General features: G+C 50.0%; 1 protein-coding gene across 1 annotated transcript; it reads right to left on the bottom strand.

Annotated features, from left to right (window-relative positions):
- Positions 1–146: 146 nt before the first annotated feature.
- Positions 147–21,529, bottom strand: PODXL2 (podocalyxin like 2). Its single transcript, XM_074151683.1, has 8 exons — positions 21,469–21,529; positions 18,655–18,948; positions 8,548–9,437; positions 7,412–7,486; positions 4,296–4,452; positions 2,570–2,631; positions 705–884; positions 147–356 (listed from the first exon to the last, which is right to left on the bottom strand). The coding sequence occupies exons 1-8, from the start codon at positions 21,527–21,529 to the stop codon at positions 147–149; spliced, it is 1,929 nt and encodes a 642-aa protein (XP_074007784.1).
- Between the last annotated feature and the right edge of the window lie 5,807 nt (positions 21,530–27,336).

Genomic DNA, 27,336 nt, shown 5'->3' with positions numbered 1-27,336 from the left:
GACTTCTATTGGGAAAACTTGCCCAAAGACTTGACCTGTCCCAAGCCTTTAAGAAGTTCCTGAGAAGCCACCTGATCCTGTGGTCCATCAGTCAGGACAGGAGAGAGACAAGTGCCTTTAAGGGGGTAGTTCCCTCCCTTCTTTTTCTAAAGATGCGTGTCTTCCTCAAACACATCCACATCCTCGCTCGCCTGCTTATTGATCAGGACATCCCAGCTGTCGGGGCCGTTGATGGTGTTTCCACCATTTACACTTGGCTTCTTCTCCTGCATTTCCGACTGGCTGTCGCTGGCCACATCCAAGGTAGGGTTGTCATGGCAGCCATTCTCAACAAAGCGCAGCTCCTCGCCGTGCGACTGCAAAGGACCAGAGGAACACAAATGGAGACAAATGAGGACAAGTCTTAATGCTGCTGAGAAGCACAATCAGAACAGGCTACAAGTGTCACTGAGGACTTTGCAAGGTCAGTGGGGAAAGGTAAATTTACTCCTAGCCCAGCCCTTGCAGTGGAAACGAGCTGTCCTGAGCACAGCAAGAGACAGGTTTACATCTCTCTTACGCCTGAATGGGTTCCCAGCAGTGTATCCAGCTATGTCAGTAAGTGGACAGGGGAAAAAAAAAAACTCCCTCTTAGCTTTCCAATCCCCTCCATTCCAAGGGGAAAGAGTCCGACCACCTTTCCCACCTGTCCAGTGCTCACTCACCATGTTCTTCATCTTGGGCAGGCGTCTCTGCCAGCAGTTGTATATGAGCCCCAATACAATGATGATGGCACAGATGGAGCCGATGATCACCAGTACCACAAAGAGCTTCCCATAATCACTGCGCGTCTGGTTGGGATGCGATTGGCAGCTTGTCGTGGTTGAGTAATTCTGGATGCCAATCTGGAAGGAAGGAAGGAAGGGGTTCACTAAATCCCCTGGCTTGCAGTCAGGTGGCATTCTGTTCAGACTTTCCAGGGTTCAAATGCAGGACCATCACTGTGGGCCGAGGAACTAAAAGCCAGGGTTGGGGACTCAGGACGTACACTGTCTGACTAGAATGCATGTGACTAAATTTAACACCATCTTCCATGAAAGCTGACAAATCAGCAAATGGCAGCAGGTACAATCTTACCTTGTTCACCTGCACAAGGATCACACCTATGTGCAAGACAAGGAGGCTTTCATGGGAGAAACTGCACAAGATTAAGATACCCAAAACAAACTATGGACCATTGATGGGAGCCTTGGTGAGGCTTTAGTGACTGTGTGACAGAGAATTAAACCATACTAAATAGGTTTTCATTAAAGCTCTGGTCCTAAGAGGGTATAGTGGTCTTTCCGAGGTCCTGAAAGAGGACAGTCACCTGCTGATCCCAAAAGCTGCCTTAGAAACAGGCCCCTTGTGGTTATCAGCAAACAAAGCCCAACATCAGTCCCAGTGACTGGGCAGATTTCAAGCAGTTTATGTATCAATTTGATAGCAAGTATGACGTGTGTAAGAGAATATCCTCCCTCCTTCCAAGCTTGTGCTAGCACAAGGTCAGTGCAACAAGCAGTGTTTCATTATTGATAGAGCTGGAGGCAGGTGATGAGGCACCGCTCTGGTAGAATGCACGTTAACGTAGGGTCACGGTTGCACAAAGAAGTCAAACCTTGCACGCTGGACAGTTCTAGCTGCCGATACTTCAGTCACACAATTTCTAGAGGGTTGGCTTGTTGCACTTTCTCTGGTGTAAGCCAGTCAATACAGCACTGAGCACTTAACTTGCTTTGTCTAACTGCACGAGTTAGTCATGCCCAGGAAAAACCTGAGAGCAGACAGCCAGCAAGGCAGTGGCCCAACTCTGCTGCTAAAGTCAGCCGAATTACTCCAGTAGTGTAAAAAACCCAAGCAGAGTCAGGCCCTCAGTGCCCAGACATCCCATAGGCCTAAGGGGCAAAGTCCAAGATCACAGGACTAATTTGTCCTCGTTTCTATCCTCGTCCAAGCTGCCCAGGGTTAGAGGGGAATACGCAAGGGCTAGAGGCAGCTGGTAGCGGAGTCTGGCATCCATCGCCTCTGGTCCTCTGCCTACCCTCGAGTAGGCAGTTGTCTAAAGGAGTGAAATGCAGACCCTGGGATTGCAGGAAGAAGGTGTGTGAACGTGCACCATCTAGTCCAGGCACCTCTCCCACCTCCTTCAGCAAAGCTTGAGCTACTGAGAGCCGCCAGCGTATGTAAATCAGCTGTAGGGTGAGCAGGCCAAACTGTGGGGCTCTGCAGCACCGGGATTGCCACAGGCGATAGCATAGAAGGGGTGAGACCAAGTATCCCAACAAAACGAACGTGTGAAAAGCAGCTTCACAACCAAGCCAAAAAAGCAGGGAGGGAATAACCCACAGTTACTCTCTTAATGGGAGCAGACATTTGATGGCCTGGCAACTACCAGAGGGGAGAAGGGGAGTTTGCCAAGTGTCTGACTCATCTGTTTGCCTGCTGTGGGTTCAGCACTCACTTAGACTGAGACACACTCCCAGTTTTCAAGGTGCTTATTTTAATTGTATAGCTAGTCTTAACAAATGGATGCAGGCAGACAGGCTCTTACCTCGGCTAAGCTCCTCTTAACATCCCCCAGTGCCATGAGAACATCTTTTGTAGGGATGATGCCTGTAAAGAAGGAGAGGGAGAGATCAGTGCTGCTCTCAGCTCAGGTTAGCTCAGATAGATACACTCATCACTGTGAAATCTCCAACAGAATGGAGCAGGGGAATGCACATTTTTGTTCATTGGTACTTTATGTTAGGAGGCTGAAAGAATACAAAGACCACAACCAAGGATGCCTCCAAATGTTCTTTAAAGGGGCGGAAAAATCCAGGCACAAACTCACACCAGAGGCACCTAAGTGCCCTGTCCACAGCAACAGAAGCTCTCAGGATCTGTGTTTGCTCTGGGAGCAAGCAGCAACATCCAAAAAGTCATGGAGGCAGGTGCCTATGCTGCCTGATTCATCCTCCCCATCCAGCGCAACTTGATCCTGAGCTGCAGCACTCCAGATGTTCCCACAGAGCTCCATGCTCACCTATCACAACCCTTAGCAGGTATGTTTTGCTCTGCAGGACACCCTGGCAGGGTGCTGTGCCTGGCACAACAGCAGAGGCTGCAGGAGATGTGCTGTAACAGCTCTACTCCCAGCAGGAGACAGCTTCAGCCAGGGAGCCACCAGCCTGCACTGAGCCACTCCTTCCTCAGACCCTCCTTCTCTAACAGTTCCCAGGATGCTCTCCCAGGCAGGAGAGCAGGAGCAAGTCAGGGAGGACTGAGAGGCTGAGGCTCATTTTTCCCTTCACTTGCACAGCAGTAAAAAGAGGAACTGAACAAAAGCTTGATTATTCAGAGCAGAAAATACTTTGGTTTCTGAGGTTTCTAAACTGAGGGATATGGCCCAGCCTGGCTGTGCCCCTGGAGTTCAGACCTATTTTCTTCTCCAGGAAGGAGGATGTCCCCTCTCATGATGGCAGGAAGGTTTTAGAAATTTAGAAGACCAAATGTTCACCAAAGCCTTTTCACTGGCACTCTAAAGCCCAAGGGCTTGGAAGAGATGCAGTGATTTAAGGCATTGATACAGCAAATGCCACTTAAATGTTAGCTCTCTTTTCCTCTCACTGTGGGGCATTTTAGAATATTGTTTTGTTGTGTTGTTTTTTTGTGGGTTTTTTTTGTTTGTTTGTGGTTTTTTTGTTTGGTTTTTTTTGTTTGTTTGTTTTTATATAGGCCATATGTCAATATTAGAGTCCTCCATCACTAAGCAGGCAGAAGCAGCAGTACAGGAAAAGCACCCCCCTAACAAAAGGGGATTAAAGAAATGGTAAAACGTTCCAGCCCAGCCCCTCTTTCACTGTCAGCTTTTGTTTCTTTGGGGATGCAGGGGAGGCACCATGAGGACTGGCCCAGTTTGGACAAGAGTTAGGAAGTGTTAAGAAGTGAACTAAGAGCAGGCCGTCATGTCCTGGCATTGCAGTGGCCTGCCCATGGAGGAGAGTATATAAGCATCGGGATAAAGCTGACGGATGCTCGAGTTAAGGCAATCCAGGGATGGAGCAAAGCAGGAGGCAAAGCGCAGAAGATGGAGCTTCGTGCAAGCAGCAAGGGACAAGCCAGAAGGTAGATGCATAGAAAAAGGGTCTCAATCCCCCTCCATCCCTCAAGTCCAGTTAACACTGGGAACTGGTGGGATTGAAACGGACTCGTGAGCAACAGCTCCTTCCAACATGGTTGAAAGCTCCTTAAATACACCCCCACATCACAGGAAGGCTCCTTCTCCCAGCACTTACCCTGTTCCCCTGCCAGTGTCATTAGCAAGTGTTTGTCGTTCTCATTGGGTTTGCTCAGAGAGATCAGCCAGCGGTCCTGCAGTCCATCCGCCTGCCTAGAGAAGGCGTCCTCCACCAGTGCCAACAGCTGGGGACCCCTCTCCAGCCGAAACTCCTCCTGCCACAGGAAAGGGACCTTGGTGAGTGCACGGTGGGAACAGGGCAGATGTAGCACTGCAGGGCTGGCTTGACTGCACAGCCAAGGCCCCTGAACCAGGTGTGGCCAAGAGCCAGTGATGCTAAACCTGGTGCAATGCTCCCTGCGCATCCCCAGTGCCCCAGGCTGGACCCACATACATCTCCTGACACACCAACACTCCTCCTGGGCTCCTGAGGCTGCCATACGCCCCACACCATGCTGAGCCCGGTACAGAGGGACCCTGAAGCGACATTATCGTGTAATACAAGAAGGAAGCAGCCAGGCTCTTCCCCGCAGCCAGCGCTGGGTCAGCGGGTGCTGCTTGGCCTGACATGCTCCAGCCATCCCTTGGCGGGCTCCTCTGCTGCTTTCTCACTCCTGTGTTTCTATTCTTATCTCCAGTTGCCATGCCAACCTGAAGGCCACACAGATGATTAATAAAATGGAGAGCTCTTGTTGCCATGGCAATTCGAAGCGCTCAGGGCAGGCACAGGCCTGTGCCGAAAACGGCCTAATTGGAAAAGACACCGATGACTAGGGCCTGAATCACAAGGGCCTGACAGTGCCTCCTCCTCGGATTTTGGCAGGGGGAGGCAGGAGGAGCAGCGTGAGGATGCAGCACAAGGATGCAGCACCATGCTGCTGCTCAGCTGCGGCTCCTGCTCATGGCTCTGTTCTCTGGGATGCAAAGAAGGGGGAGCGGCTGAGCCTAAAAGGGAGAGGGCAGAGGTGAGATGCTTCTAGTGATGGGGAAAGCAGAGGTTGCACAGCACTGATAAAATCTCCGTGGTGAGGAAAAGGCAGCTGTGAAGGAGCCTGAACACATGTGCGCCAAGGTGGAGGTCACCTCCAGGCCAGATCCTGCAGTCCTCACTTAGGCAAAATTCCCAGGTATATTGAGTGGGAGATGTGCCCACAGAGACTGAAGGGACTGCCTTGCCCAGAGCCCATTAGGAAAATAAACAGGCTGCCAGCTGAACCCAGCAATACAGACATCATCTGCAGGTAAAAGCCTGGCGCTATGAAGAACTTTAAAGCCCAAGGTGCAAACCTCTGGAAGCATTCTGGGCTAAGCATTCTCCATGGCCCTCAGCTTTTCAGTGGGACTTGGTACCACACCAGATCAGGGCATCAAAACACAAGAAATGTGTGAGGAATCCCCGTTCACACCAATTTAAACTACAGCACTTGCAATGCAGGTTCTCCCTCACAACGCTGGAAATCCAAACACCACAGGGCTTGGAAACAGAAACCAGAAAACAAAAGGGACAGGCAGAGGGTAGGTGAGTTGCTCTAACTAAGCAAATTACCATGGGTAGGAAAAAAACTGCGTCAACATCAGTGGAAAAGAGAAGAGCTTGATTCCAGCTTCAGCCATGCAAAGTGGTAATGGGAGGCAGGGAACGAAGCAATGTTCATGTTAAATATGTATGTTGACAAGTGTCCCTTTGAATAAGGGGGAGGACAGCACAAACCACTCCCTGGGAAATATGTTTTGAAACATGAAATCAAGTAGAAAAACAGTTCAGTCCTGCCTATCCCAGGGCACTGTCTTCCTTCAGCAAGGCAGAACTGAGGATTCAACAGTAAAGACACAATTTGGTCAAGAGACATCTGCACATTGGCTTTTCAGTTCTCGCCCTTCCAGTGGTTTAAACAACACAATTGAAAGTGACCACAGGAAGGAAGCCACTATGTATTACAAAATTAACTAGAATTTAAACTCCATAGAGATGGGAGAAAGAGCAATGGGGACAAGAACATAGAGGAAACAGAGCAGCAGGACTCTGGTTTTCAAGGTCTGATCTTCTGAATTGCAATTGTGAACTGTAGCAGATATATTTAAAACCCTCCAAAGAGTAAACTGGTTTGCCTAAATCAGGAGGAAAGAGACTGACTTTTCATCTACCCTTAAAGCAGTCAGCATGATTTATTTTGTATAGGAATTCTCCTGTTTTCCCTATCTGAAAAACGTTTACCTTAAAAAAAAAACAAACACAAAACAAAGAAAATCCACACAACCCCTCCCCACCACCAACTCACCAGTAGTGGGAATAGCTCAGTGCCACTGAGCCACCCTGCAGTAACAAAACCAGCCAATTCTGCTCACAACAGGAGCCACAGCAAGCGAGAGTGCAGACACGTGAGGCCAGAACACGGTTCCCCAATGAAACATTTCTGTCTCAGGCTGCCAGGCTCGTAATCATTTCTTAGAATTATGAAAGGCACCTTGACCCCAAGCCTTTCACAACTGGTTTTAAAGTGACTGATAAAAGGCACAGCAGAGGTGAACAAGCCCTTTTACCAGGGACCACAAGGGGCTCTGGGCTCATGAATTAACTGCAGCTTTATGGGGATGGATGGACAGGCATTGGATTAGCAGAGCGTGGCTGGTTAACGGACCCAGATAACACACAAGATAACAGGGTGGGGAGAAGAGGCACTTAAGAACAATTTAGTGACAGCTGCTTGACACTGAACCATTCACACTGCAAATGGGGAGTCCCTGTTCCTCTGAGGAACATTAGTCTATCCTGGAAGGAGGGGAAGGAAAAGGAAAAGAGGGAAGGAGAATCACACTTCAATCCTGCCATGTTTCCTATGAGTAAGAGGTGCAATATTAAAAGCTCTCATGTCTCATGACAATCCAGGTACTGATTGACACAGACTAGCAGCCAGGAGTTAGTCAAAATCCAAAATGGGACTGACATGTGCTAGACTTTGAGCAAAATCCTCTCTCTCCACCCACTCTTTTCCCACTTGGGGAACAGGAATATTTCTGTCCTCCTCCCCTTCTCTCCACAGCCTCTGTAGGGACGTTGAGATTTAGTGCTTTTAGAATGTTTTGTAGTGAAAGCACACAGCAAGAGCTGTGCCTGCCTCCACATCTCTAAGCACTATTCCCCCCATGCCATCAAAACTCTTTGGACTGACTTACACAGTCAATGTTATCCGACATATTCAAGATGATGTAGTTTTTCCCTGCAAGGTTGCTCCAGTCTTTGCAGATCACCTGGAAAGACAAGACAAAGACAGCTGGGTTCAGGTTGTGAATGCAGCTCTTCCTGCTGAAAGCATGGGGTACACAAGGGAGAGGAGCAAGGGGCTGTGCCATACCCCCGAGAAGCACTTCTCAAAGGAAATAACTGTCCTCTAACTCTCTGCACTAAGGAGGGTTCAGCATTTCAGTGCTAGCACGTGGGGCAGGGACAAGATTACTGTACCAGCTTGCTACAGCCTTGCTTACCTCCCACCTTTAGGCAGACTCCAGGAGCGCTCCGGTAGTTGGAGGAAAGCTCTCTAGCTTGCAGCCTTATTCTCTATGCGATCAGCACTTCACACAACACAAAACAAAACCTAGTCAGGAGCCTCTGTGGGCCTTAAACTGGTGAGACAGGGCAGCACTTTGCAGGCAGGACTGGACACAGAGGGATTAAGTCACTTGCTCAGGCTCCTGAGTAATGTGGGGCAGAAAGCAAAGTGAAAAGCTTTCCCCAGTACTTTCTCACCAGCCAGCTCCTGCTACCTGTCTTCCCTTAACCAGCTGCCAGTTTGCTGGATTCAGGAACTGCAGTTCACCTCACACCTCCTCTCCCACGGGCTCTCCTAGACCAACATCCTCACAGATCGCTGTGCCCTGCTCCACCTGCTCCGCATCTGGTCCCTGCAGGCAGCAGCAAAAATAGCACTTCCTTCTCACTCCCCTTCCAGAAATCCTCAGGGCCGTTTTTGTCCTGACACTTCCAATAATGCAGGCTGAGGAAACAAGGAGCTTTTGCTGCTGTGCCTGCCCCAGAGGGCAGGTGTTTATTAGAAGCAGGATTTTGAGCAGCAGTTTGCTGGGGAAGATGAGAGGGGGCAGGGTTTTCATCAAGGATGATAGATACCCTTAAGAAGTGCTGTGAAAAATATCCCCCAAAATTCAGTTTTGGCTGGGTGAACAGAAAAAGATACTTCCACCGGTCAGGCTTAGGGACATGGGTAAGGTTAAGGGGTTAAGCACTCCTGCCCCAAACAGAAGTACCCAGATATCTCCAGTTCAACCTTCCACCCACTCCCAGCTCCCAGTGCTACCTGTGCTGAGTCCCAGGGCATCTCCGTTGGCAGCATGGCCAAGCGGGCATCCCCAGCCTGCGGTGACAAGCTTCTCTCTGCTGACACAGTCTCAGTGGCTGACTCGGTGTCATTCCAAATGGGATCCATTGCAGGCTCATCAAACCTGTCCCACTGAGATGTAGAAGTGGAGTGCTGCTCACTGCCAGAAAGAGTCTGGATACCTGGGGAGCTGCCTCCAGGAGAGGGTGTCCCCACAGGCATTTCCACGGTCTGCTCCACTTCAGTTAGCACTGTGGGCTCCAGCATCTCCCACCCCACTGTGGTCTCCAAGAACTCCTCTCTGGCTGAATGTTCTTCCCCACCAGCCTCCACTGTGGTCTCTGAAAGCTCTGCTCTTGTGGTAGCCACAGTTAGCTCCAAATCTGCTCCCTCAACAGCCCATGTGTCCTCAGCTGTCACCTCGAAGGGCTCTTCTGAAATACTGGGAGACCTCACAGCCGCAGTAGTAGAAAAAATAGAGGACACAGGCAGAAGACCTGGTCCCATGCTGCTCCCAAGGTCTAAGCCTGGAGGAACAGAGTCCTCTTCTTGCCCTCCTGTGGCTGCCTCGGTCACAACACCTGGCCTGGCAGAAGCTGTGGAAAACAGAAGAGAGAAGTCCTCTTGGCTCACTGGTTCAGAAGATGTAACATCTGGCCCAGAGGTCTGTAGGCTCTCCATTCCTCCTCTTGAGTGATCTATAGGGAGCAGCCCCTCCTCTTCCTCCAGTGTGCTGGAGAAAGGCGTGTGCAAGTCAGGGTCAACAAATTCTGCCGGTGGCTGGACAGTGCCTGTTTCCCAGTTGTCTTTCACCTGCGTCCCATTCCCTTTCAGCAGGGCCTTCTGAGATGCAGCAGGAAAGCTGTAATCTAAAAAGATAACGAGACTTCATGTGACATCACATCACGAGTAACTGTGAACTCTGAAAGGCAGAGGCCCCGTTATATGTGTGTAGCCACAGATGAGGTCAAATGGCAGAGACCCTCTAAGAGCAGGCAGCCTGCCACTGGGGAGAACAATCCCATCTGACAAGTGAAATGCAACCTCCTGCACTTCCCCAGCTCCCTGTCCCATCCCAGAAAACCCACCTTCCCTAGGGGTAATTCACATGTTCCCTCTCCCCACTCCCTTCTGTCCTGAAGGTGTTCTCACAGTTCTACTAGCCGGGAGACCTGCAAATAACAGCTTTGATACCTGGTTTCTCCAAGGTAAGGTTATGAGTGTTAGGAATCGAGCTGGGACACAGGGATTCATTTCACATGGGAACCAGAAAGATACAGGGTGGTAGCAGCAAGCAGCCCCAAGCTAAATGGGAAATACTAGGGAAGAGAAACAACAGCACAGCAAACCAAATCCTACTCCCTGGCACACCCAATACCAACAAAAACTGAATCTACCTGGGCATCTTTGAAATGAAACTGCACTTCAGTTTGTACAGCACTTCACAGCAGAAAAGTCATCCCACAAACATCTGCATGATGAGCTTTCTGTGTCATAAAGGAACAGTTTTGCTGCAGGGAAACAGAAGCCAGAGGCAGGGGCCAAATCTAACTCCCCTCCCTCCAACTTTAGCCCCTGGTTGTTCTGTGGCTCTGACCATGAATGCACGGGATGCTACTAAGCAAATGCAGATGCTGAAGGAGAAAGAGGTACCTCACAGATATAAGTTCGGAGCAGGCGGTGGCTTCTTCTGGAAGGCTACCAAGGAGCTGGGATCCCAGGATAATAAGAGTATCTGTGAGATCAGCCACATTAAGCTCAGAGCAGCCAGCAGAAATCAACCTTCATCTTTCTTGAGAAATTGCCTGTACCCAAGCAGCTCAGTTTCAGGAGTTTGCATCCCAATTAATTCCCTTTCTCCCCAAGATGAGAACAGCTCATATTCTCACTGAGAAACAGAAGGAAGAGGATCCCTCCACAGCCAGAAACAAGCATCCAGCCCCATCTATGGTTATTAAGTCAGTGACTGTCTGAAATTCCCAAGGCCCCCCATCTCCTCTCCTGCCTGCCAGGATGCTCCACTGAGCACAGTGGGCAGCAGCTGTCTGGATGCCTTACAGAGGAGATCTGCACAAGGAATTTCCATGCATCCCTGACTCCAATCCATCGCTTGCTGCTGTCAGAGCGGGTACAAGCTCCCAGGCAGGGAGGGCCATGTCAGCAAACACATCCATTGCCTTGGATACTCCCTGGCAACCAGGACTGCCCACGCTGCTCCCTCCAACCTGAGCAGGAGGTACCAAGATGCTCCTGTTCACCCAGCAAGTGGCTTCCCTAACCCACAGCTCATTCCCCTCATGCTGTCAGCAGGTCCCTCCAGAAGCTACCTAAAAGTGAGCGTGATCCAGCTGCTGACCTTCAGGGTCATGATGTGGTAACCGTCTCCCAGTTCTGGCTGAAAACAGGCCCCTGAGATCTACTGACCAGCACAGGCAGAAACAAGGTCTGCTTAGCAGCTGTGTTTCAAGAGAGAGCACCCAACCTGACTGAGACTCTACCCAAAGACCCTGAGGATTAGAAGATCACTGCTCCCCAACAGCCTAGCTGGTGATGCTCCCTCAGAGGCCAAGGAGGCTGGTAAGAATAATCAGCAGCAGCACACACATAGAGAAACCATCTCCCCTCTGCTGCCTGGCACTGGTCTTCCCAAAGACCCTTGCCAACAGCTACACATCCCAGCATCTGCAGACACAGTCACTGCCCTGCTAGACGGACGTTGGTTAATGGCAGGAACAGCCACAGACCACAGGATTGAGGACATTAGGTTGGGACCCTCTTTAGACAGATGGTGAAGGTTTAGTGCATCTCCCAAGGCTCTGCTGCTCCTTCTGCTGCAGGGATACTCAAGGTTTGCACCAAAACCACTAACCTAAAGGAACTCTGCCTGCCTCAATGTGCTGTGGGTGAAAAGTTAGGGGTTTGCCCCTTAAAACAAGGCCCTGTCAGATGAGATATTATTTTCAAGGATCAGCAACCCAATCTGCCATCTCCTTTGCCTAAAGACACTCTCAGCTATTCTCAACTCCTCCGCAACTCCTCTCTTCCCTGCCCCTCTTCCCACCTGGAGGAGAGCAAGAACTGGCAGATAGGCACAGCAGAAAAACAAAAAAAACAGCATGAGGTTTGCCCCACAGGAGTTAGAAATGCTCCTGGCCTGCCAGCTCTCCTTTGAAGTCTCACACATTCAACCTTTCCTTAAGGTGCTCTGTCACAGATTAACTAGCTCCCATGGGGGAAAGCCTTGCATGATGCAGCCATGTCGCCTTTCCACCAACAAGATCTAAGGATGCCGGAGGGACTGCCGCCTCTGCCATCTCTCCCGGGTGATGGAAGCTCAAGGAGAACCCATCCCACTCTCTCCCAGCAGCCTTCTGTCTTACAAGGCAGCCAAAGACTGAAACCTGAGCTGTTTCTCTGGGCCAACAAATCAACAAGGCAGAAGCAGACACAGGAATCCTCACGCTCACTGCTAACTGAGTTAACATCCCCACTTGCCACCAGTCTCTCCACTATCCTGCTGGCAGACGGGAACATCATTCTTCCTGTCTGGTTCACAAGACCCCACTGATTATAACCTCAACTCCCCTCAGATCTTGCAAGGACTGTTATTCAGGTTCGCACGGAGAACAGTGAAACTCAAGGTGTTTTGGTAAGAGCTGTGCTGGTTTGTGCTCCTTAAAACAAGGAGCTCTCCATATAACCCAGTTCCCAAAGGGGTTCAATCACTTTCCAGGTTCAGAGGTTCAGGGATGGCAAGTCAATCCTTCCTTCCACACTTTCCAGCTAGACACTTAGTTTCTGTCTGGAATCACTTCCTACTGTCTCACTACAAAGGAAGTCTGTCCACTTCTCAAGACCAGGTCTCTTTAAGGTGGTCATATTTTCTTTTAATTTACATCCCTCTTCTATGAGTTGAAGGAATTTTTGTACCTTGTCCATCTCCTTGGTATGATCCCAGCCACTAAGATGGTCCCAGCATGTTCTTCCCAAGACTCCTTCCAGACAAGCTGGTTTCCGTCACTCATCTGTGCAAGGCAGAGCTAAGAGCTTCCCCATTCAAAGAATCTTCTCAGCATTTCCCTTGATTTCCCCTTCCACCCAGCCCTAAGGGAACTCAAAGGGTATCTCCCATTTTCAGCTAGCTGTTCCCCTTCAGCGAGTGGTCTTCTAAACCCTACAACCCACTGGCTGGCCCACCTCTACCTTTAGCAGACCCTCTACACCTGGCACCTGCGCCCTGGGCATATGGAAGTGCACCCACAAACCTTCCCATCTACCTATGCCAGTGCTATCCACTCCCATCCCCACAGATTTTGTGGAGAGAAACTGCAACCACGGAACAGAGAGGCCGGACAGACTCAGGTGACCTGAGCTCCTGTTGCAGAAGTGGTGCATGGTCTTCTGTTAAAGGAGACAAGTATTATGGAACTGGCTACAATGCCAGATTCGTCAGGCTCGTTTATCAGCTCACCTAATTTCAGTGAGGAAGCAGAGCACGGCCAAAGAGAAGGGCACCTGAGAAGACAGGAGGCAGTAACTGCACGCACCACCAGCTCCTTCCCTGCCGGGGTCTGCTCTGTAAGTCTCCCATCAAGATCAGCAGTAGGCTGGAGGACAAGATGAAATTGTGGCCACACACAGAGGTGGTGTGTGCCACGTACCCCTTCCAGCCACAGACAAGCAGCCAAGCCACAATGCAGCCAGCCTGATCGCAGAGGGGACAGCTCAGGAGAAATGCCCGCTCTAGCTACAAAACTGTCCCAGCACCTCTGGCCAAACAGCCTAGTAGGGATGAACCAGATGAGTGTAGCAGGCAGCCACAGCTCCACGTCAGGTACTCTCCCAGAGCTTCTCAGTCACACCATCCCCTCGGGAGTCTGGTTCACCAATATGAAATTCCACACCTCCACCTCACCTCTTTGCCACTGCATCCTTAGCTACACCCCTTAATGCTTTCCATCAGTGGTGATATTACTCACGTTGCAGTAAGTAGCTGTCTTCGCATCCCCCTCACAGCTTTTCCCTTCCAGGCTCTCTTGCAAAAACCCTCAGGTGCTATTATTCTAAAGAAGCCATCTTGCACAGCCCTCCTGGCACTCCAAGTCCTGCCCTTTGCATCTCCCAGCAGTCCCAGGTCTGGGTCGCACAGACTCATTTCCTTCGTCCAGGGAGATGATATGCCCTGGGAGAGGTGAACACGAGCTCCAAACCTCTGCAAGAGCTGCCACTTTGGTGATGTCCTGCTTCCTCCAAAACCAACACCGAAACTTCCCTGACACCAGATGGGCAAAGACCTGGCACTGTGCCAAAGCACGACTCCCCGGCCAGGCATTTAATTCATTATATCTCTGCTTCATCTTCATTCAGAAGAGCTGGTCTCAGTTACTACAAGGCTCCCTACCCTGTATTTGCCACTATGAGCTGTGTAAAGCAACTGTGACAGCTCAGAAAAAGGGTGACCCTCATTGTTTTTAGTACACATAACCGGACCATAAGGTCTTTATTGGATTAAACTGGAAGATCATGTTAACCAGGGATTGAATTACTGATAACTAGAAGGCACTGTAATAAAGACAAGAACATTCCTGGGCTCCCACCACAACACCACACCCCGACAGCACATTCATACTAAAGCACCTGCCAACTTTGGGAAGTACAGAGTGCACTCTGTTTGCTGCTTAAAATGCAGCCAGGTCTGAGGTGGTATCTACTCACCATTTTGCAGTATAGAGCAGTGAGGCTTACTGCAAAAAGGCATGCTCCATCTGACTGAAACTGCAGGGGGGGTTCAGAGAGGCAAAATGCAATTACTGGTGCTGGAATTGAGCCAGTTGGGGCTAATATCCTAATCTTCCAGAAGAGCTCGGAGAAGTTACTATCTGCAACTCCAAGAGAGGTCCATACACATGAAAGAGATCATAGTTAAAAGACAGACCCAGGGCAGCAAAGTGGTTAGGGCTCACTATCCTTGGAATTTAATTTAGGTAGAGCCTGGACACCAAGTGCTACAGCTGTTCCCAAATAGCCCCACGCCTTTTTCCTGCTCATTGCATGAGCTGCAATAAGGCTAGAATAAGCCACCCTCACCCAAACACAGAGTCAGTCTGGGATAGCTTCACCAGAATAACACTATGCACAGAGAAACCCTCTTTGTCATAGGTCAGCCTTTGCCAGCAATGTCTCGGTTGAGATGGCTTGTCCCAAGATAGATCACCTAACGTGTCACTGTGCACTAAACCAGGGCATAAACAAGAGGCACCGCAGGAGTTGAGCTCAGGCAGGGGCTGCTCAGCGCTAAGCTTCTTATGCAGACAGTCTTTACCAGGTGCTTCATTTCATTAATGCTTAGGTTGAAGATGGTATTAAGAACTGCAGATTTGCTGTCAGTCTGGATGAAGAGGCAGCAGATTTCAGTAAGGCTGAGAGAGACTGGAGTCTCTCTGGCCAGACGCAAGTAATTCATCACGAGAGGAAGTGAACCTCACTATCAGAGAGGAGTTGAGGATGGAAGATATTTTATCCCATTAACTGGTCAGAAAATATTTTTCTTTAAATACAGTCTAACTTGTGTGTTCTGCTATCCTTCATCCCAGCTCTCCTGGGAATCCCTTCTGCTAATTACTATGAATAATTAAAAGATTACAATTCCGCCCCCCCACCCCCCTCTCAAAGCACCACATGCCATCCTACTGAATCACCAACCTATAAGGCCAGAGCTGATAGCTCCCAGCACAGTCATGCCTTGGTCTTCAACGGCACAACCTTGGAGCTAAAAGAGCAGACCCTGGCTGTAACGAAGCGAGCTTCATGCCAGCCCACCATCACAGTGGAAGATGTGACGATGCACCCCAGTCCTTGGAGGCTTAGCTGTTGGGCAAGGGAAGAGATGGACTAAGTCCCTTCTTTCACCAGATATTTATGAGTCTTACATCCGTTTCCTGAAGCCCGTAGTTCCCAGCAAATAATGAATAGGCTACCTAAACCTAGAGCCTTCACTGGGAGAGTAACACATGGAGTACTGCGTTCTGGCTCAGCCAAAGGAGAACACAGAGAGATGCAAACCAGGGAGCACTCCAGGAGAGATGTTGCATCCAGGAAATCCAGTGTGACAGTAGGAAAGATGGGGCACTGGAAGCCTCCAGGCAAAACAAAATGGGGAAGGTGGTAAGAAGGGAAAGAAGGACCAGATTCGAGTCGCTGCAGGTCTACTCTGTCTTCAGGGTTGATCCGTGGCTCAGGCCAATTTGATACCAAAGATGAAACAAAGCACCCAAACCCAAACTACAACCTAAGAAGCTTCTGGGTTCCCTGGAAGCCTGAAGGCAGCGGGATGCAGAAGTAACAGGTTCACAGCTCCGCTGACTTGCCTCTTGGCTGAAGTATGAGTCCCACACCGCTTCTTTCCGTAAGGATATGGCATCCACAATCCCACCAGACCTAATCCATCTCTTCCAGCTGCAGCTCCACTGGGTAGCAGCTGTGCATGGGTTAGCACACATGCAAACGTGCACTCCTGAGCACACTCACACAGAATGAGACAAATCTCAGGGTCCTTCCACAGGCTGGTGCTCACTGATGTCAATGTAGATTTACTGTTCTGTAGCATAAATCAGCAAAAGCACATTATTCAGGAGAATCAGAGCCCCAGGCTGAGCTGTGCTCTGCCAGTGGGAGTTTGTTCTCACTTTCTAATGGACTAACAGGTGGCCCTAGATGCCACATGTTTTCCAGAAATATTTTTAAAGGATGTTCGAGTGCACTTAAAAAAAGAGAGCAGCAGCTGCAGATTGTTATTACGTTTTATCTCCTGCAGCCTCAAAGTCACACAAAGGCAGAATCGTCTCCCCACACAGACTTCAGAAGGACATAAAATAAAATAAAAAAGAGACATGATTAATGCAGCTTTGAAATCTCAGCAGATCTGGCCTATCTGCAACAAGACCACCAAGTCCAGGCCCAGTATCTTTACACCAAATACAGAAAGGAACCAGCACACGTCTCCTTTCATAGCATGGAATTTTCTCTCTCCAGGAGTATAACAATCCCATTTTGTGCTTTGATTGATACAGGATCTCAAATCTGTGCCTGAGACAGAGCTACCAACTATACCGGGCTACACTTCACTGTCATTTGGACAGAAATCTCACATAAGCAAAACTTATACTGTTAACTTTTTTTTTCCCCCTTTCTTAAACAGCAGCTGTTTGAAGCTGTTTAATGGATTTATATGTTGAAAATAACCTAACAGATGTCAGCACACAGTTCCACAAGGTATCACATGGCATCTGTCACACATGCAGCATGTAAGAACCATTGGTTGTGTGCATCTCTCGTGCACAGGCTCTGCGTGACAGGAGAAGGCTGCCCAATTTAGGGATGCTATTACAATATCCTTTATTGTAAAATGACACACAGCAGGTTTCTAATTAAATTTTAAGTAGAAATGCGCTCCCAGCTCTTGAATAATTCAAACTGTTCTATTAACCAAGGTTCTGAAATACCACCGAGACATGAGCTCTGGACGCAGCAATGGCCAGGGGAAGAAACAGTGCTTGGAAGCCCTGAAGTGGTTAGCTGGGCAGTGGATAGGGCAGGGTGCTCGTAAAGGACAGCTGAAAGAGCACATCTGTTCATGGAGGAAAGCACTGCAGGCAAGAACGGAAGGAGAGAGGAGCGTGTTCTGCATACGAATGGGGCGAGGCACGTGCAAGAAGCGAGGCTGGGTTCGGTACCCCGTGCATCTCCCTCTCAATGCACAAGCACACACTGTTCTCCAAGTCACGTCCAGATCTGTGAGCACATGCAGGTGCCTGCTGGCACACAAATAAAAGCGCCGCTGAGCGCGCTGCCAGCGCCTCAGAGCAGCAAAACCAGAGCCATGTCCCAAGGATGTGCTGGTGGGAACACGCACCATCCACCCCCAGCATCGCTGCAGGGACGGCATCTGCCCGGCTTCCCCACGGCAAGTGCCCCGTGGCCATGCGAGCCACAGGGCAGCAAAAGCACGGCCAGATGAGCTTAGCAGCAATGTTAGTGAGAAAAGGGCTTTGGAGACCTAAGCTGGGATGGCCCTTGCCCCACACAGCATGCGCTGTGCCCCGGGGGGCAGCCTGAGCCATAGCACTGCGGCAGCCCTCAGCCCTGCGCGAGCACAGGGTCTTTTTTAAGGTCACAGAAATAGGAGTGAAGATAAAACAAGACTTGTGCTTTTTAATTGCAGACCTCAGTCAGACCTGCTGAGAGGGAGGCAGCGACACCAGATAAGGGAGAAGGGATAAGGCTGAAGCCTGGCCCCTTGGTAACACTTAATACATGCCCCACATGACACTTAAGAGCAGGAGCATGTGAAATAATCTCCTAAGCTACTGGAAACCCTGCAACTCTCCTCCTCCTCATTCCTCCCATCCCTCTCCCTGAGAGCATCTCAAAGCCAACGAGGGGCTCTGAGGAAGACCACTGAAGGGACTCAATGGTGCCAAAAAAAACAATCCACAGAGGAAAGTGAGCTCAAATGTTAACAAAACTCATTTTGGCTGTGACCCCTCAGGGAGCAGGCAGGACACGGTAGGCAACAGGGCAGCTGCCCAAGGGAGAAAACCTGCTGTCTTCCCTTGGGCCAAATCCCCAGTGAATCACAGGGTGAAGAATCCAGGATTTAGCCCAGGGAACCCAGATCTGACTCAAACCCGAGGATGGCCTTGATTTCTGAGCCACGGTCTTGAGACCTTTAGGCTGTGCTTAACTGACAGCCACAGAAAGCAGGGAGAGAGAGAAGAGCATAAAAAGGGGAAGGAGAGAGCGAAAGAAGGGCACGAGGCAAAGAGAAACTAGGTGGAGGCAATACTTTTCCCAGGTCATAGCAGCTCAGGAATAAAGGCTCAGCTGTGACTTGGTTTCTAAAGCCTGTGCTTGCTCAGGGTTCACTGGGGACACATCAGGCACTGAGGTGAGAAAATAGAGCTGACGTTTAATCTCAGGCCCTCTTAGCAAGAGTTGTGTCAAAGCAGGAAAACAGATTCCTGCATCCTTCCGCCTCCCCAGAGTCCCTGCAGAGCGGGGAGAAAGAATGGGGTAAAAATAACCTACCTGTTGCCGGTCCCAAGTCCAGGCTGGAGTCATTGAGCTCTCCTCCATCTTCCCAGAAGTACTGTGGGGGCTGTAAGATCTTGGACTCCTCATTCTCCTCGCTGGCAAAGCCTGATCCCGGGGCAGCATGCAGAGAGCCAGGGGCAAGATCAGGCTCCGCAGCCTCTGGGCTGGTTTCCTCATGGGAATTCATGGCCTCCAGGTGGGACATCATGGCAAACTCCAGCAGGGAAGTGGACGTGAGGCCATCGGCAGTTGGCTCCTCCGAAGAGGCAAGGCAGAGGCACAAGGTCCCTGTATAATGACAGTAAACCCGTATCAGAGATAGGACTGACACCCACCGGGCTCGTCTTCTCCTTGCAGCCCGCTCCTGCCACCCAACCTGCTGTGCACACCTGCCTTTGGGGTAACCTGCCCCACAGATGGGCTGTGCTCCTGGCTGAGGAGGAAAATCAGGGCATTTTGGGAAACATCTGCAACCACGCAGAGAAGCATTCACATCCAGGAGGATGTGAATCCAGGAGGAGCCCATGCCAAGCAGCCATCTAGTCTGGGGCATCTTTCTTCAATGGGGCGGCGGTGGTTCACCCTCTCTGAGGTTTTTTGCCCCTTTGAAAGGATGGAGTCCCTTGTTAATCACCCATCCTGGAGAGGAGGTGGAATGTCTTATACTTAATCCATGAAATTTTGGCCATGTGAAGTCAATGACAGTTTCCTATCCAGCTGTCACACCCAGGCAAGATCTCACCCTATCTGCAGCTACATTATATGCAGGGGAACTGATTTAAACCAAAATTATTTACATCACCAATATTAATCGTATTTTAGATCAGCAGGCTGGAAATCTATTTTTAAGTCATCGACTTTAACTTCATTTTTCATTCACATTTTTTGTTTTCATAAGGAAGGGCTGTCACAGGTAAGAATTAAAATGTACTAACAGCAAACATCTACTTAATGCTAAGCAGGGAGGCAGGTTGCATTTTAGACTTTTATTTCGACAATTATAGCCTTGTTATTTCCATTTTATATATTACAAGGTTTGACTGACACTTCTTGATTCCTAGATGAGACTTTAATTGTGATTTGTGTCAAGGTACATTCACATGCATATTGAACCTCAATCAAAAAGCAAGAAAACAGCACCTGGAACTTGGCTTTATTCAACCGATAAATACCATGATAAATATGGAGACATAAGGAAAAAATGAAATTACCAAAACATGTTTTACATTTAAAACAGTTTTGTTAAGCAAGCGAAGTATCTAATTTGGGTGAACTGAACCAATTGCTTCCTTGCTCTCTGTTCTTCAGCACATTAAAACGAGAAGATCTCATCTTCTCACAGCTGATTTTTATTCACAGATTAGAAGAAAAAAGGACAAGTTTTCCCGCTTTCTCAGCTCATACTCAGTTTCTCAATTCTTAATGAACTAGTCACTGAACTGAACTAATTGAATAAGCTGAAATGAAGACTAATTTGGTATTTTTCTTTGATAACTGATTTTCCAGACAAGAGAAATGCAGCAGATCTAATCCATCTGGACTTCAGTAAAATATCTGATACAGTGCCTCATGCAGAATTACAAGAGAAGCAAGAGAAGACACCCATTAGCAGGAAAACTGTAAGGCAACTGTAAGGCATTGGCTATACGAAAAATGACAGAGGCTTGTGCTGAAGGGAGGTTATTAGTGGAATTCCTCAAGGTCTGTCCTTGGATCTGCTGCTCTTTAACATTTTCCTAAGTGACCTTGGAACAAAAATTAGGAACACGATAATGAAATTAGCCAAGGACATAAAGCAAGGAGATATCCTCACTACACATAAAAACTGTAGGTACAGCTAGGTGATCTTGAGAATGGAAATAACAAAAATATTATAAAAAGAAATAGTACAAAGTGATAAGTCACCACCATAAGAACCAGCACCAAATATTTCTGAGATGAGATAGGAAAGCATCCATTAGAAATGTCTTAAGAGGAGAAACGCCTGTATCAGAAACAGCTCTGAGATATCACTGGAATGCAGATGTGAAAACGCTTGCACAGTTCTGAAGTATTAGAAATAGAGAGATTTTACAAAGCACTGCTGAGACATCACCTGGATGCTGCACGCAGATCTGGATACACGTGGCCTGAAATGATTTAAGCAGAGCTGAACTGCCTTCAGGCAAGGGCACAGACCAGGCAACCTCCTGAGGTTCCTTCCCACACTATGTCCTACGACTCCACGTCCCAGAAGGACAAATTCAAATCAGAGTGAGTGCCAAGACGAGCTATGGGGCAAAGGCAGATGGGTTGGCCCTGTTTTTTTGACTGAAAACATTGGCTTGTTAGCACAAAAAGCTTGGGAGTTGCCGCCCACTTGCCACGCCGATTACCAAACCTGTCCTGGGAACGTTGGAAGCTAGAAATGCATTTCTCAAGCCTTCTGCCTGCTCTAACCCTCTCCACCTTCCTCCGCTATTCTCTGCGCTGAGCAAAATCCAATATTGGTTACTCTTTCCCATACACTCTTGGGCCAGGCTTCAGCACTTCTCAATCTCGTTTATTTTGTTCTATTGATCCAAGACAAGACCGGCTGAGACCAGTGCAGCAACAAAAAGGGAACGGCAATGGAGGCAGAGTATTGCAGAGGATGGAAGCTACTGCAGCATCACGGAGCCAACCAAAGCACCTCTGGGCATCCCTGGGGACGGGTCGGCTCCCTGCGAGCTGTGCACGGACAGTGAAGGCTGCACACCTCTTGTGCCGGAGCACAGATCCACAGAGACCTGACCCGGCCAGCCCCTGTGCCGACTCAGTGGTGCTCACCAGTTTCCAACGTGATGGTGCCCAGACTGGGCTTCCCCAGGCTGCCACAAGACACCTGCATCACTAACAGCGAGCACTGTGGAGCCCCGTGCAGCCCAGAGGGGACAGCACTTGTCTTGAGGAGCTTACAGCATAAGCGAACATGACAGAGAGCAGTGAGGGGCAGAAAAGGAATGTTATTCTCAAAGCTATCCAGAAAAGGGGAGCAGAAGAATGGGGAAAGACAACAGCAGGTCCAAGACCACAAGGAAAGCCTGATGCAGTTGGGACTGCAGCTGACTGCCTGGATCCTACGTCAGCTTTTTATCCACCCCAATGCCTCAGTTTACCCTGACTCCCATTAGCAGAGATGTGGCTGATGTGCCACTCTGGCTATCCAGCCACGCCACAATGCACATCCCAGGTCTCCCAGACAGCTAGGCAAAGCCTCAAATGCAACTCAGTGCCAGCTCTGAAGGCTGGTTCAAGCCCCCCAGCCTCCATCAGCTTTAGCCCATTTGGGCTGCCTCCAGAGCTCAGCCCGTCCCACCACCTCTACAACAGACATCCCATGGCAGGTGAACCTAATCCCATCCACACAGGAAGCTCAGACCCTGGGAGTTTGTTTACCCTCATTTAACTCTGAAGTGTTTACCCAGTTAAAACCCCCTAAGCTGCATTATCATGTTTACTGGGAAGCTCTGCTCTCCTCAGCCCAAGATAAAACTGTACCACCTCATCCCTAAGAGTGAGTCATTAATAGACACAGCCTGAACAAGCCAGTTTTCTCCTGGGGTGGATCTGGAGTACGACAACACCTTGGGGCCTGATTCACAGGCATCAGATGCCGAGTCCAGCCTGAGGGATTCCTCTGTGCCAGCACCAGCCCAAATGCCACAGGGCTAACGGCACCTTTGCACCAGGGTAGAAATCAGTACCTCCCCAGACAGCACCCAGACACCACTTCACACCTTTTCCACCAGCAGCAAAACCCCAAAGGCTTGGGGTGCCAAACAGCAGACCCAAGATTTGCCACCTTCCCCCTCTCTTCCAAGCATCTCATAAAGGAGCTCAATGCAGCTGTCGACTCGGAGGCAAAGAAAGAATCAAAGCAGGAGCTGAGCTGGGAGGCAGGGGAGAACAGCCAAGAGAGGAAATCCAACGCCCAAGACATCGGTGGCTAGCCATTTTCCTCCTAGGATGGGGAACAGGGATCAGACGACTTCTATCAGCCATCAGTCCCCCAATTTTGTATTCTAAAAGGCAGATCAAGTGATAGGAATAAAGAAATACAAATGAATAAAGCCCTGCGACTGTAGATGGGAGGGAGCAGGGAACGGAGCCAGGGCTTGCCAGCTGCTTCAATGGGGCGTTTGTCTCTCATTTCTATTTTTGCAGCACCTCTGCGTAACCTGGAGGAGATGAGGCTCTGCATGCTAAAGAGGGCAGCCAGCCTTCGGAGAAACGGCAGGGCTGCAAGCACGGGAGGGAAAACCCTCCCCAGATCAGACAGAGGAGGGCTGAGAAAGGAGAGAAAGTGGGAGAGGTAGATGGAGGGGGGAGAGGGAACAAAGGAGGAGAGAGAGCGCCAAAACCAGCACGGGAGCTCTCGCGCTGGCTGCGAGCTCTCCCGCTGCTAGCACCCACAAAGGTGACACGTGGAGGGAACGCTGACCTTGCAAAAGATGCTTCACCTCTGCAAGGAGCAGCATGGGGTGATTTCAACAACAGGGGATAATACTGCAGTGTTACCTTTCCAAGGCCGCTGGAAAAGAGCCAGCGAGAAGGATACACGGATGAAATGAGTTTGCTAGTTGCTGACCCCACTGGACCCTCAGAAAACGGTTTCAAGTCAAAGTGGTGAAGCTTGCTCTGTTCAGCTCAGCAGAGGATTCGATATAACAGCCCCGGACAAGGCAGATGGGAGAGTTTTGCTCAAGAGCAGGAAAAAAAAAAAAAAAAAAAATCTAAGAAAAGAACATCTGCCATCTCTCTCCCAAACTGCTGTGAATAAGAGCAGTTTGACATTTCTAAACAATTCCAAAAGAACCCTGACGTATTTTCTGCATTAGCCAACCAAGAACCACTTTATCCCTTTGCCACAAGGCAAGCCACCCCTCCAACAGGACAGGACAACTGTTTAAAAGCTCCCAACTAGCCTACTGAAGGAAGTAAGTCATTTCTGTATCCAGCTGAAACAAGAGGATGGATTTGGGGAGATGAAATGGAACCTGGCTGTGACTGTATCAAAACCACCTTCAAAATTTTCTTGCTTTCTAATTAACAACAAGCAAACCTCAATTTTCTCTCCAAGGAAACACACAAACACCCCTTAAGATGTCATCACATTGGCTTGACCTATAGCAGTGCTGGTGTGTCCTTCATTTTACCCAGCTGAAGGCTGGTGTTTCCTCTTCTTCCCAAGCGCTGTGGCCACATCACCCCTCTAGGGAGGCAGGATCAGCCAGCTGAAAGGGAGAGCGCTCGCCTGGAGCACACGCTCTGACTCACCTGCCTCTCACCACCACCAACAAGCAGAGCCTCTACAACACCAGTCACACAATGGGTACCGGGGAGGGGGGTCAGAGCATCTCCGTATTGCCAATGCAGCAGCCGCAACAATGTCCATCTGGCCCTTCTACCGTTGACCTTCCTTTCAAGCCCACCCCAAACCCAGGAGTTATCCAAGAATGTTATTTCCTAGGAGAGCTGGGTCAGGAATGGGTCATTTACTGATAATCGGTTAGGACAGAAACACAATGACCAGATGAGGGAAGCATCTGCCAGGGATATTCTGTTCCCAGACCTCCCCCAGACCACCACGCCTGGAAAAGCCAGGGAGCAAGGTCCAAGGGCAGAGAGGAGAGAGGCCCCAGGGCAGAACAGAAAACGGCACAAACCGCTTCCAGAACATAACAAAACACAGAGTAATTTAAATAACAAAACAGGATCCCAAGCACAGACAGTGGAGGAGGAGAATAAAATGTTCAGTTGAGGGATGTCCAAGCTGATTCCCCCACACTCACCTGGAGTCTCTGACCCCCAGACCCTCCATACCTTGCACAGGGAAGCGTATGGGAAAACCGTGTATCAGACCTTTTGGTGCTAATTCAGAGTTACAGACCATAGCCATGCTGGGATGCTCCACCTAAGAGACCTCTCCCAGCCCAGCTCCCACACGGCCTTACTGCAGCTCTCCCAGGCTGCACTAGACCGCTTACAAATCCAGCTGGGTCCCTAATCTCCAAGACCATTTCCAACTAGGGCTTCAGAAAACAAGATCAGACTGCCATCCTCCCCTGGTACTGCCAGCAACCAGGTCCCTCACTGAGTGTCCCTCTAAAACCACCCACCTCCCCATGGCCCCAGTACGTTTTACAAAGCAACGGGAAAAGCACTGGGGTCTGAGAGGAGCACGTACTCTTACTAACCTGTACCTGCTGAAGGAAGGGAGACAAGGCCCAAGTGAAAAAGCCCCTGCAATGGGACAACTCTTTAGAAGGAGATCCTAGAGCACACAGTAACTGTGCCAGCATCTTTAAGCTTTTACAGATTTTTACAGCTACCATAATCAGAGAGCTCAAACACGGGGCCACGGGGTGTGCACGTCTGCACGTACTGAGCGGGCACTACCTCGCAAAGGACTGCCAACATTTCCTCCCCTGGCCTTGCAGCAGGGAACATCCACAGCACGCAGACCCAGGTGGGAAATGGGAAGGCACTGCCAGAAGATGCACCTGCTTTTGCACATAATTGCAGATGTGCCCTCCGTCAGCACATCTGCACCAGGGGCCTGACCTCCAGAGGTGCCGAGCATCCTCAGCCCAGCGCTGAGAAGAGTCATGTCTACATTCTTTACAATTAGCGACATCTGCTCTAAGCACCACCACTCGTCTCCGCAGAAGAGACTCCACGCAAGCAGGTCACGGCAACTCAGGGCAGCCTGCCTGTCCTTCCCCCTTTGCTCAGCCATTCATGCCGGGAGTCATAATCTTGCCTGGTTTCAGTCTCCCAGACTGTTTGCCTTCACTCCCTCCCCAGATCGTCTCGTAGCCTTCACACCTCCCTCCTCTGCTGCTGCAACGTCTGCTCTCCTCCACGCTTCTTGCTATCCACAGAGGCAGTTCCCAACTCGGGGCGGGGGAGATGCAGCCCCTGGGGAAACAGCATCGGGTAGACAGTTGTATACAGCACAAGTGAATTTTCTTTCCTCCATTACCCTTCATAGGTCTCCTCAAAGCAGCCCCCGGGGGTTAAGAGACCACAGGATGAAAGCCACTTATCTAAGAGAAAAATCACAGCCCACAGATCCTTTTGTCCTCTCACATGCCCAAAGCATTTCACCTGTCTGCTAAGAATCACCTCACCAGGCCTGGGCTTCCTCTTCTCGCTCTGTCCCAACCTGGACCATGTACCCCATGGTGCTCGGTCTGATCTCCAGCACACCAAAAAAAGGCTCGTGGCTGCTTCATCTTCAAAGCCTCCCTGCCTGAGCAGAGCAAGCACAATCAGAGACACAGGTGGGACTTCCCTTGAGACACAGTTGCCCATCAAAATATAATAGAAGCCTTTTACACCCCAAAAGGTCTTTAAAACACACTGGGCACAGCACTGAGAACAAAGCGGGATTAGGCTCTGCTCCAGCCCCTGTGGCAGAGCAGTGATGACCACCCTGCCACACACTGGCATGCTGTGCAGCAGTCTCACCCCCAAGAGGCTCCACTCTCCAAACACGCATCATCATGCATCCAAGGTAAAAAAAAGCTCGTGCAAAGGTTTGGCAGTCCCAGGGCACACATACAGGTCCCGCCTACCTTCACAACACATCAGGCAGGAGAGGAAGAGCTGAGAGCAGTTGCAGTTGTCATACAGAAGGAGGGCTGCAAAGCTGGCTTCCCAACAGTAAAAAAATTATCCCCAAACCAAGAACGTACATCCAAACCCTGGTAGCCAAAATGGGGCTTAACCAGGCACGGGGGACAGTGGGGGCTGATCCGAGCCCCAGCAGGGCGCATCTTCCTTGCCAGCATCCCTGGCCCTCTGAACAAACCAACGCACGTGTTCGCTTTGCCTCTGTGCGGGCTGCGCTCGTGTGGCTGACAAATAGCCTCTCTCCATTCTTTTGGGATTACGTGTTTCAATAGCCAACGAGAAGGGGAAGCAAGTTCACCCGACCGCCAGCTGCGGGCCGTGGTGCACCTTCCCCGCAGCCCCTCTGCCCCAGCCCTGCGGCAGGGCCGCCACCACCACCACTGCTCCCCCCGGTACCCACAAAATGCCGGAGCTTCTTCCCATGCTGAGCGAGCGGAAAAAAAAACCAACAACTTTTGTGCGCTCTGATCTGCAGCTCGTCACCGGCAGTTCCCCTTGAGGGCTTAATGTAGTTATTTCTACCCCTGATGCCTATAATTAAATGAACATTTCCTTATGGCACTGAAGAGGCCAAGGAAAAACTGACTACAGGGAATTTTCGTCCATTCTGATTTATACTCCCTCATCGCAGGCTCGTTCACACAATGCTAACAAGGAATCTTCTAAGCAGGCAGAAGGTAAAAAAAAAACAAACCCAAAAACTTAAATGGCCCACATGCAGACAAGCACCTGGGGAAACAACAAGAGGGAAGAGACCAATTCCCTCCCTTCTCCCCCTGGCTTTTAACCACATCATTTTCCTACTTGTAAAAGCAAAGGGGCTCCCTAGAGCCTGGAGAGAAGTTTCCACGCTCTGCCAGCAGCCCTGTGCTGCCCAGCAGTCTGATAGGACCTGATGAGGCGCAGGTCCCGTTTCAGCCCATCCCGCAGGTCTGTGGAGGCTCCTGATCCTGGGAAGCTCAGGGGAACTGCACTCAGCCCCTCCAGCTCTTTCCCCGGTTTTAACTGTACCTGTCC

This window comes from Numenius arquata, chromosome 8 (assembly GCF_964106895.1).
Source record: "Numenius arquata chromosome 8, bNumArq3.hap1.1, whole genome shotgun sequence".
In the NCBI taxonomy this organism is placed as follows: Eukaryota; Metazoa; Chordata; class Aves; order Charadriiformes; family Scolopacidae; genus Numenius; species Numenius arquata.
This window is presented reverse-complemented; position numbering and strand designations above follow the sequence as displayed.

Coding starts and splice junctions, on each gene's coding strand:
- PODXL2 (XM_074151683.1), bottom strand. CDS start 21,529: ATGCAGGTGTCTTGTGGCAGCCTGGGGAAGCCCAGTCTGGGCACCATC. Junction 18,949..21,468: donor CACCATCACGTTGGAAACTG/GTGAGCACCACT, acceptor GTCATTATACAG/GGACCTTGTGCCTCTGCCTT. Junction 9,438..18,654: donor GGACTTGGGACCGGCAACAG/GTAGGTTATTTT, acceptor TTATCTTTTTAG/ATTACAGCTTTCCTGCTGCA.